This window comes from Camellia sinensis, chromosome 8 (genome assembly GCF_055761805.1).
Source record: "Camellia sinensis isolate YWXY chromosome 8, ASM5576180v1, whole genome shotgun sequence".
NCBI lineage: Eukaryota > Viridiplantae > Streptophyta > Magnoliopsida > Ericales > Theaceae > Camellia > Camellia sinensis.
In genome coordinates, this window is record NC_138968.1 from 87,038,361 (window position 1) to 87,050,503 (window position 12,143).

At 34.8% G+C, this 12,143-nt stretch overlaps 1 protein-coding gene across 1 annotated transcript; it reads left to right on the forward strand.

The window, feature by feature from the left end:
- The first annotated feature begins 3,316 nt into the window (after positions 1-3,316).
- LOC114289772 (large ribosomal subunit protein P1y) lies at positions 3,317-4,303 on the forward strand. The gene is made up of 4 exons (XM_082882982.1): positions 3,317-3,466; positions 3,549-3,655; positions 3,755-3,973; positions 4,069-4,303. Exons 2-4 carry the CDS (start codon positions 3,587-3,589, stop codon positions 4,120-4,122), a joined length of 342 nt encoding a protein of 113 aa, XP_082739108.1. The 5' UTR covers positions 3,317-3,466; positions 3,549-3,586; the 3' UTR covers positions 4,123-4,303.
- The last annotated feature ends 7,840 nt before the right edge of the window (positions 4,304-12,143 follow it).

Here is a 12,143-nt window from a genome sequence, read left to right on the forward strand (position 1 = left end):
GCTTCAGCTTTTAACGGTTCAAGGCTTCCCTGAAAGGATGGCGGTTTCATTTTGCTGAACTTCTAGGTGAGAGCAATTATGTCCCCATCATTTACATTCACATTCTGTTCCGGCACGACCGGAGGAGGAGGAGGTAGGGGCTGTTAGTTCAGTTGTTGGTCCAGTCTTGCAGTTATCAGTTCCATCATTTGTTCCAGTCTGGCCATTCTGGCCTCAGAGGATGAGGTTTCAGTTTCGTTTGCAGTGTTTGCGTTATCCATTTCACTATAAGCAGTTATAACAGTTTTAAACATAAGCAGTCATTTGTTTAACAGTTTAACACATTAGCATATATTCAGTCAGTCATATCACACACTTATCATGCTCATGAGATGCCCTAATTACTTTTCTAGGAGACCCTATAGCTCATTTGGACACGTGTGTGCGGTATAACTCGTGGTAAGTATCGCTCTGATACCACTCTGTCACTACCTAAACCCGGCCCTATGGGTTTAGCACCGTAACCGGCCAGTAATCCGAGATTACCGAAGGTCTGCAGAACAGTAGAACAGTAAAATAGAGTACAGGGCCAGGCGGAAGCCAAAACAGTAAAGAAACAATGCCCAATGAGCTGTGACAGTCTGCATGCAAAAAGACTTTCCAAACATATATACATTCAGTGGAAAGGTATACACAACATATATACAATCATTCAGAATAGGGACTTACTCCTTATAAGACAGTACAGTAACATTCGGTCTATACAAAACAGTAAGACAGTACAGAAGGGGGAATTGTAAAACACCCCTAAGCTTTAACATGATAGGCTCGGAACCTCGCAGTGAGGCACATAGGCTGGCTTGACAAAACTGGAGTAACCCGGACGCTCCTAGCCGCGGTCTGGTGCCTGAACACCTACATATATATATGAGCAGTGAGTTAAAGCCCAGTGAATAACATAATGCGTAAAGAGGTTAAGAATGAATATCCTTACAGTAATGAAAACAGTCCATTTAAACAGCATTTCAGTCGTTCAATCAGTACAGTCATATGTGGTACACCCATTAGCATAACAGTAGGTCTTAAAAGACCGAACAGTAATGATGGCCATCAGTCAGTAAACAGTAGTGGTTCCAACAAGGGAACCGACAGAGATCTCTGTAACAGTAACAGTAAACAGTAGGTGCTAAGGATGCCACAATACAGTTCAGAATATAGGACATACATTCATTCAGTTAACAGTAATCAGTTCAGAAAACAGTACAGTTCAGTTGTTCAGAAGATAATCATTTGCGAACATATCTTTACACAAACGTTACTCACAGAGTTCTGGGCTACAGTATGCTAGAGCGTGTCTCCCCAGTCGCCAACCCTACACAGTTAACAGATTGAACACACTAAACTACACAGCTGGGAAAGATAATAACTTAATCCCTAAATGCCTCGGTGTGTTCTACACCTATGTCCTCAACCAGACGCCTTAAACTAGGCCTAAGAATGCCTAGAATGGGATGAGGATGCAAAGATGTACTCAAAAAGTAGTTTCAGAAGTTTTAGAAAAACAGAGTCCCGCTCGAGCGCGGTTTTACCCGCTCGAGCGGACATGCAACAAGGTACACGCTCGAGCGTCAACTTTCCCGCTCGAGCGTACTGTAAAAGTACTGGATGGGTGAAATCTCCGCTCGACGGATGCTCGATTGTGAGACACATGCCTCCGCTCGAGCTCCCAATCCTCCGCTCGAGCGGACTGCAAAACAGTGCAGAGAAAATACTGGATCCTCGGATTCCACGCTCGAGCGTCACTAGTCCCCGCTCGAGCGGAAGTGCAAAATCTGGAAAACCCAGATTGCACCTCCAAGCCAAAAACCAAGTTTTAACAACTCAAAACTCGACCTCTTGGGCTGAATTTCCAGAAAACATTTGTAAACACATAGTTAAACATGATTCAAAACTCAACTTTGAGAAATCAAAGCCCAAGGGTGTTTAATTCAAACCCAATTTCAAACCATTTTCAAGAACAAGATGAACATGCAAACATGCATGCATTCAAATCATTTTGAAGCTTCAATTTGATGCTCTAAGGAGCCAATTGTTTCCAAACCATGATGAAATCATGGACTTAAACATAATTGTGAACATGCAAGTAACATTTTGCCATGAAAGCAACTCAACATCTACAATACAACCATGCATGCAAGGATTGAGCTTCAATTCAACAACAATGAACCAAAACATGACTTAGTTCTACAATGAAGCATGAATTATGCAAGAACTAGCTCAATTCATAAACAAGAGGGCAATTACTCTACCTTAGGTCTTGTATTCAAGATTTAGGAGCTCAAATGGTAATCTATACTTCAATTACCAAGCAATTCTTCAAGATGAATCCAATTTCTCTCACTCTCTCCCTCTCTTCTCTCTTGGTTGGTTATGGCAAGGAGGAAGGCTGAGCAAATGTTTTGATTTAAGTGTGTACAAGGCTCAACATGTGTGAGGTAGTGGCCACTAAGTGGTCTAATGGTAATTAAGTCAAACTTAAGCAATTGATCAATATTTAATCTAATTTAATCATACCTAATCAGTTTTCAGATAAATACACCATAAGATCACATTAATTATGAGGATCATAAAACATCAATCAATTCCGGATTCGGCCGTCGATAAGGCCTTCAATTAGCAGTTTAAACATAAAACGTGAACAGATCAAGGAAACAATCAAACAGATAGAATACAGATTAACGCACATACGCAGTCAATTCAATTCCAGTTTTCAGTCAGTCAGTTCAGTACTTTAATCAGTTCAATTATCAGTCATAATCAGTTCAGTTTGACGGTAATCAATGTTTATCGATAAGCAGTGATGAGGGTTATTACACCTTTATTGAGTAGTGGAGAAATAAGGTCAAGTTTGACAAGTTGAAAAAAAGTTAAAAAATTAAAAAGTTACTTAAAAAGTTAAAAAGTTATCACTATTCACCAAAAGTCAAAAATTACGGCTGCACAATTCTCAATTTTAATTTTTCCCTACATATTAATTTATACAATTTTTTAATACACATTTTTCCATAAAAAGTCAAAAAGTTAATCCAAACATCCATATTTTTTTCTCAATTTTTTAGTCCAAAAAAAAAATGTACTTATTTAAGACACCCCAAACAATCCCTAAATTATGACTCATTTAATCGCAATTTTTTATTTATGTTAACAATAACGCATAATATTCTAAAATGTGTGATATTTTTTTAATAAAATTTTAACCAATTCGAATAGCTACAACCCTAAGTTGGTTTGATAGGCCTGACCTTAATATTGTCTTGGGCTTTGTAATTGTAAGACCGGCCCAAGCAAATATTGGGCTTATTATCATCCCAATTGGCAACAAACCCTGAACGGAGCCGATTATATACATGGTGCCCTAGCTCATTGATTCCCTAGTTCTCCTTTGCCCGTTAATTCACACAAAGGCGACGCCTCTCTATACTATCAGGTTCTCGATCCTCTCTTCAATATCGAATTTATGTATTTATCTATTCATTGATTTGGAATTGATCAATATCGATTTTCTGTAGATTTGCAAACTAGTTTTGAATTATCTCCTCCGCGAAAGATGTCTCTGAGCGAACTCGCTTGCAGCTACGCTGCTCTCATCCTCCACGACGATGGCATCCCCGTCACCGTAATCATCTTGTTTCCTATTCTGTTTTTGTTGTTTTTGAGATCTGTATCATCTTATTATAGATGTGTTGTTTATTGTATGTTTCCGATTACGTTTCAGTCAGAGAAGATTGCGACACTGGTTAAGGCTGCCAACGTGCCTATAGAATCGTACTGGCCAGGCCTCTTTGCCAAGCTTTTTGAGAAGAGGAACATCGATGACCTCATCATGAACGTTGGATCTGGTGGAGGTGGTGCCGCCGTCGCCTTTTCCGCCCCCGCTGCTGGCGGTGGTTCCGCTGCCGCCCCCGCCGCCGCAGCTGCTGTTGAGGAGAAGAAGGTATATAGATTTGTTATTATTGTTTGAAAAGTTGTATAAATTGTTATTGATGAGTGATTTGATGGAGGATTTTGATTTTTTTTTTTTTTTTGCAGGAAGAACCAAAGGAAGAGAGTGATGAGGATATGGGATTCTCTTTGTTTGATTAGGAGCTAGGTTCAGTGTGTTTTGGTATTCCTCTAGATAATTAAGAACTATGTGAGTGGTTACAGTTGAAATTTTGGTTTTTCTTTTCCGCAATTATGATAGTTGTTTGAAGAATTTTTATTTCGAAACATCTGATTCTTGTTATGTGGGGTTTGTGTTCTTATTAGAATTCTTTACAAAACATTCTATCGGGTGATAATTTTTAATTTTTGTTAGTCTTCTCAAGCCCTTACTTAAATTTTTAGAGTAAAAGCTTTATTTGATATGAAGCACTTAGGGCATCAACAAATGTTACATAAGCCTCTATCAATTTTAAATTTGACTAAAAATTACTCAACGATACACTCTCTACTCATTGACCCTAACTTGTATCAAATTGCATGTTAGTCAAAAGTTACACAAATCAACCGAGTTTGAATTCTTGGTTCTCAAATTTAATACCTGGGTGAAACTTTTACTCAAATTCATGCTTAAATATAGTTTTGGTGTGGTTCATATCAAATAAAGCCTTAATACATATTTTTACTCAAATTTGAGTAAAATTTAGGGTAAGGACTGATATTTAAACATAAATTTGAATTATACTTCAATAATGGCAGAGTGTAAATTTGAAAGCTACAAATTGCTCTTAAAAAGTTCGTGTAGGCATTTGGGAGACTCTTTGATTGGACGGACTGAATAGGGAGATTAGAATCCATCAGACTTGAATCCTGAGACTGTGAATTTTTCGGACTATTTGGTTGGATTGGATATGTATCCTATGGAAATGATTATTTTTAGTGAATCTAATATTTGATTGGACGGACTGGATAGGATAAATGACTATAAGACTATTTTACTCTTTTTTAATTATTTATTAAGTAATAGCAATATTAAACATATCTTAACATTTTAATTATTTTTAGATAGATTAAATAAAATTTTATTTTATTTTATTTTTTACACAACTAAATAAATTTAAGTTTTTAAATTAAATAAATAAAACATCAATAAAAATATATGTTATTTTTTTAATTAAGATTTTAAATAAATTTGTTTTTAAAAATAATAATAATTAAACAATGAAATTAAATAAAACATCTATTAACATTTAAATAATGAAATTAAATAAAATATAAACAAAATTTTAAAATAAAACATCAATAAAATATCTATAAAAAATTATTTAAAAAATTAAATAAATAAAACATCAATAAAAAGTTAAATAAAATTATTTTATTTTTAAATTGAGACATTTAAATTTTATTAAATTTTACTAAATATAATACATAATTAAATAGTAGAGGGTCGAAATGGCCATTTTACCACCTAATCCCAACAGTAAATAATCCCCCAAAACTGTCCCACACCCCTCCGGGATAGTATAATCCCCCATATCGGGGATAAGGAATCTAGCCAGACTCCATGTTCGGCGGACTAAAAAAAAAACAAACGATGGACTACTCACTTCTTCGGATAAGCAATCCGAATAGTGAATAGTCCTCCCCTAATCCCCCCCAATCAAACACCCAAAAATTGGTAAAACTCAATGTGAGAGATTTTTGAGTGGTTTTTATATTACTTTAAATGTAACATATATGTTCAAGTCGGAGGGTTGGTGATGCCTTTACATTCTTTGCTCATGTTTTGCATATAGTTTTAGTCTTTTATGCTTTTTGGAAGGGCATTGTTTTTCTTTAGTGTTACTAGCATTTTGTGAAACTGGTTTTTCTAGCTTGCTAGTGCCTGTCATATTTGGCCCTCAATAGTTACAACCATACATGATGGTTGCATAGGAGTAGTATCCATTTTGGTATTAGCAAATTAAAACGCTTATTCTTATATCCCTGGTTGTAGCTTAGCATAATGTTTATTCTTATGTTTCTCTTCCTCTTTTTTCTTGTCAAGTCTTTTAGCACTTCTAAGGTAGACTAGATTTTGTAGTTAGATGAAACAACACCAATATGAATAAATAAGCAAAATTTTGAATAGTAGAATCATGAATCTATTTTACAGATATAGGTACAAATGACTAAACGTAATGGTCTTGAATGGTTGGCACAAGTTTGTTGAAACCCTTTTAATGCGTAGACTTGAAAGGAATTGTTGTATTACGTATAGGTTTGCCTAGAGAATTAGATTCATTGAAGGACCTTATAAAAGCTAGGTTTACCGGAGAAAGTTCTCTATCATAAAGAAAGTTAAAGAAGAATCATTTTCCAAATTTTAGGAAGTTTGTCAAGAAAAGCCCTTGAATGGAATTTGAAATTCCTAATTGCATGTTATCCTCAAAATGCCATGAACCCCTGCGTCTTTCAGTCTAGCTGGATATATTTAAAGATCAATTAATTGATCTCTTCTATTGGCCAATGGTGTGAAATAATTAATTTGCTCAAGCATTTTTGCTTGTTGAAGAACTATGTTCTTGTTTCATAAAAATGCAGTTTCTTGTAAAATTCTCAAGTTATTAATGAGTGAAATATTGCCTAGGTGCTATTTTTGGTGTTTGATTTTCTTTTTGACTTTATCATATAGAGCTAATTGAATGTGAATTGGGAGACTGATGGAGATTGGTGTGTCATCAGCTTGTTTCATATTGCCATATTGCATGACTTTGTGGATTGGTTGCTTTATTGCATACTACTGTGTGTCATGTATATTTGTGGTAGATTTATTACTGTCTTAAATTTGATTTTTGGAGAGTTGCTATGCCTTTATTCTATTAATGTCATCCCCAAGTGGAGACAAACATTCTGAGATTGCATGGTGCTTGTGTTCGAATGATTCCTTTTGGAGGCTACCAAGTTGATTTCATATAATGGATTCAACAATTCCCATTGTTTGAAACATGAAATGTTTGAGTTGGGTATGAAATCAAAAGATCCCTTCAATTGATCCTCAAGTGAAAATCTGGTAAAGGCAAACCTGCCTTGGTAGGCAATGTTGTGAATGCAAAAAGAAATCTGGATGCCTCTTCAACTGAATCTTAGCCGAACAGTTAGTGTTTGGGCCTAAAGTTGGGGTCCTGGATCAGCTTGGTTGGCACCATTATAAGAACCTGCTAGGGTTAGTGTGCAAATGGGTTTGTGCACCATTTTTGCGTGCTGGGTGGCATGGTTCGGCCAAGCCTATTCAACCCTTGAGCAAGTATGTCAATGAGATGGAGCAATTTTGACCAAAGGTGACTGATCTTCTTGCGTTGTCAAAAAGCCTAGTGTTCATGGACTAGCTTTGTTCTGGCTAGGCTCAAGCTTGAGGATGGGCCATTCCAGCCCGACCCTAAAATATATGAAATGGTCTTGGGCCGATGGGTGTGCTTATGTGTCGGCCTATCAGCTTAATTTTGTGGGCTTTGTGAATCCTGACCCAAATTTCAGCTTGTAGGCCAATTCCAAAGCTACTTTGGATACTAGTTTTTTTTTGAGAGAAGCTTTCTCGCGGCTGTCCTGTGAACCTTATGTTTTAACAGACAACCAATGACTATGCCACAGTAGTAAACCTCGTTTTTTTAGCCCTTTTCATCCTCTATCTCTCTTTCTACACCCAAACCCACAGCTGTTCTACTGACCTCAAGCTCAACGCCACCTGCTGCTGCACCATGTGATGATCACAACCTCTCTTCCGCAAACTCAGAGCAGCGATTGTTGCTCCTCTCGACCTCATGAGCTGTGCAGCCCTCTCCGTTGCTCTCTTTCCCTGGCAACCTCAAACTCCGGAACTCTTTTCCCCTACAACACAACCCCACCATTGAGTCTCTCTTCACAAAAATTAAATAAAAAATTACTGGTAGGTATTTAGAGACTCATCAAATACGTTTATTGAAAGTGTCCTAAATCAGACATCACCATTGACATGTATAAGCTAATTATTGCAGAAATTAAAATTTTAAAAAAATGATAGATACATCTCAATTGGAGTGGGACTTTTTGTAGCCTGCTTGGATGGGACAGGTTTTTTTTTTTTTTTTTTTTTTTTTTTTTTTTTTTTTTTTTTTTTTGGCATCAGAGCAGACTTGAAAATGTCATTTATAAACCAATTCTAGGACTAGGTCTAAAAAAAATTTCTTTATCATGAAGTTTGTCAATCGACTGAATCTGAGTTTTATGTTTTGTGTTGTCATGAGTTAAAAGCACTGCATGAACGGTTGGTGAAATTTTATTTATTTATTTATTTTATGAAAGACTCTGGATTGTAGAACTGATCAGCTTAGAACATTGAGGTTTCCTTTCTATGTCCAATGGAATTAGGTGTGTTGATGTGTGGACTTCATGACTCCACAAATGTTAATGCAGGATTATATTCATTTTTCTTCTCCAAACTTTGGGTCTTACATAACAATCCCTCAACTGAACTGGGGCTTAGGTTGTGTTTAGGTGAACAATAGCTCTGGTCATTCCGGCAGATGAGTAGGAAAGGTTCACTGGCTGCGTTTGTAAGACTGCTTTTAAATCTTGAATCTTGAATTTTTTATTTTATTTATTTTTAGTTTGGATACATTGAGGGAGCTGTGGCCTAGGGAGAGGGAATCTTGGCTGTTGTAAGGCATGCACCTTTGATCTCTGAGGCTTGATATATTATGTCCAGTTATGATATTTGTGGTCTTTGAGTGTGACTAATTGTGATGTTAGTAATGATTTATTATGATTATTATTTTGGTTATGATTTAAAAAGTTAGTTATATTTCATGTGGTTTTTAGTTATGATAACTTGTATATGATATACTTTTTTGAGGACGGGAATTCTAGAATGACCCATTTATTTATGCTAGTATTAGTATACAATGGGGACTATTAGGTCAAGAATTCAATTGTGTATTAAACAAAGAAGATGAAATAAGATCGGCGGATATCAAATTGCATCCATGATGCAATAATCTTGATCATACTTTTGTTTGTTTGTTGTATGATACTCTCCTGAACCAAGAGGCTGAAGGAAGTGCTGGCCGTTGATCATGTTACTAGTGAACACCATGTTGGTGTAATGGATTTTGACACTAAAATGTATATTTTTAATGCAATGTTGATGATTAAATTGATATATTTAATGGTAAGATAAAATAGTAAAAATAACATATTATTATAACGTTATTTTTTTTTAACATGGTAAGTTACAAATACACTCTATGAGATTTGCTTAAAGTATAGATTGTCCTCTGTGATTTGAAAAATTATGAATACTTCATTTTTTATTTGACAAAATTAACTGAAAAATAAAATTCATAATTGCACTTTTATATGATAATAAAATTACTTAAGTTATTAATTGAAATATATTTCTAGCATCATTAAAAATTATTAATTGACTAGATAATTTATTAATAAAATAGGCGATTTGTTATGAAATTAAAAATTTCAGGGAGTGAAATATAATTTTTAAAATTACAAAGGGCGATTTATATTTTAATCAAATTTTAAGGGGTTTATTTGTAATTTACTCTTTTTAACATAGTTGACTATAAGATTGTGATATTTTTTTGTAATGAGTATATTACGATGCCTTTAAGCTTGTGAGGAATTTTGATTTTCCGTAGCCACTGTCAATCAACAGCCCTATTGATATTATCCATAGCCACATCATAATTACTCAAAGTAGAAAAATTTCATCAGGAAACCCTTTCCAGAGAAAAATTATTCGTAGCTCGAAAATCTCTGGGCTCGAATGGCCTGACTGCTCAAAACGACGTCGTTTTGAGCAGTTTTTTTTTTTTTCCTCGTTTATATCTGAAAAAGAGGGAGGGCAAGAGAGAGAGAGAGAGAGAGAGAGAGAGAGAAGAGAGAGGAAAACAGAGAAATAAAGAGCTCCACCCACCGGCACTATCACCGGTGATGGCGAGAGTTTTGCGACGGTGACGGTGACCTTGCGACGGTGAGCAACTTCCTCTGTTCTTCTCTCATTTTTTATGTTGATGATGATGATGATTTGGTGTTGATGTTGATGACGATGATGATGCTGATGTATAGATGTCTCTCATATATATATATATATGTGTGTGTATGTGTGTAGTGTTGATGATGATAATGATATATAGATCTCTCTCATATATATATATATATATAGATCTGGTGTTGATGATCATGATGATTTGGTTGTATAGATCTCTCTCTCATATATATATATATATATATAGAGATCTAGTGTTGATAATGATGATGATTTAGTTTTGATTCTCTCTTTTCTTTTCTTTCTTCTTTGTTGAAAAAGAGAAGACACAGATCAGAACAGAGAATGGAAAAAACAAAAACAAAAAAAATCAAAATGACATCGTTTTGATTTTCGGACTAGTCGAACCACGTTGATTTCGAGCTATGTAGAGGGATTGCTTTCTAGATGGATATATCAGCGTTTGAGTTGTATAAAGGAGATTTCTCCCTAAAAATTGATTCAGCCACACAAGGGGAAATAGCTTGGTTAATAATATGGACATCCCAGTCTCCTTTAGTAAGGATTGAATTCACCTTAACTGGGTTGTAGATAGTAGGGGTGGGCGCGGGTTGGTTGCGGCCACGGAACCTCCAATCCGCTATTCATCCGCCAGATTAGCGAATTAGAAAAAATCAATCTGCATCCGTCTCCTAATCCGGCGGATGTGGATTGAGCGGATTGGCAGTTTAGCAAATGGATGTGAATCGGTTTGGCGGTTTAAAATTTTATAAATTTTTAACATAATTCAACTTGTGCACTTCCTCAAAAAAAAAGAAAAAAAAAGAAAGAAAGTATTACAATCAATGACTTAAAAAAGTATTACAATCACTGTATGCCTCATCCAAAGAAAGAAAGTTTGAAATTTTAAAATATCACAATCACTACATGCCTCATCCACATAATACAATCACAGCATGATTCATCCACATAAAGTATTACAATTTGTGATTCTTAAAATATAAAAACGATTCAAACTACCAAAATCATGAACAGAGCAGTAGTAAAAATTGTATGTTTCTGTATTGTTACATCTATATATGTTTTTTAGAACAAAAACCAACCAGCATATATCATATTTTCTATTTATTATTTTTAGAGTTAGATTTAAAAATAAAAAAATATAGATACATAATACGTTTACTTTTTTTTTAATTCAAAAAATATATTCAAGTTGAATTTTTTTTTTTTCAATGGAATAATTAAACTCTTTTTCAATTGAAAACACAAACAAAATATTTAAACAAATTGAAAACACAAAGTCTTATAAATTACTAGGGGTATTCGCGGTTTGGCGGTTCGGTTGCGGCCAAAGGAATCTTAAATCCGCCATCCGTCCGCCAAATTGGCGGATTGGAGAAAATCAATTCGCAACCGTTCGCTCGTCATCACGCATCCGTCCAAACTGCGGCGGATCGATTCGATTTGATCGGTTTTGGCGGATCGGTATATCCGCTGCTCACCCCTAGTAGACAGTAGGGGGACTGGACTGGTGGAGAGAATTTCTTTAATGAGTCTTTCCCCATTTAACACATTTTCCAAAGATGTTTATGGTTTTCTAGTTACAGTTTTTAAAAATTATTTTTAGATGAGTTTTTATGGGGTACTTATGTGTAGGTCCTAATAAGTGGACTTATTGTCTAATAGGTCCTATAAAAAAAAATTGTCATTAAAATACATCACTAATTGTTAGTTTTAGCGACAATATATAAAAATTAGGACAAAAAAAACTCAGTAATTGTCAATTTTTAGCGACACATAAAAAATTGTCATAAATAATTATTTTAGCGGCAATTTTACCAATACTTATTTACAATAGGACTTGATGAGAATTAAGTCAAACTATTATGAGCTATTGGTAGTTTACCCTTATTTTTATTGAATTTTTTCATATTTTTTAAAACTTTTTAAATACATCAAGATTAGATGCATTTAAAAAAAAAAAAATTTACTAGAAACAAACGAAAATCTGAACAAAAATACATACAGATTTTGTTTGAATTGTCATTTATTTTTAGTAATTTTTTAAAAATATTTTTAGTCATTTATATTAACTTTTAGATGCATGTTGATTAGAGATATAAAAAAAATCGAAAAAATGGACCAAATCGGTTGAACTGAACCA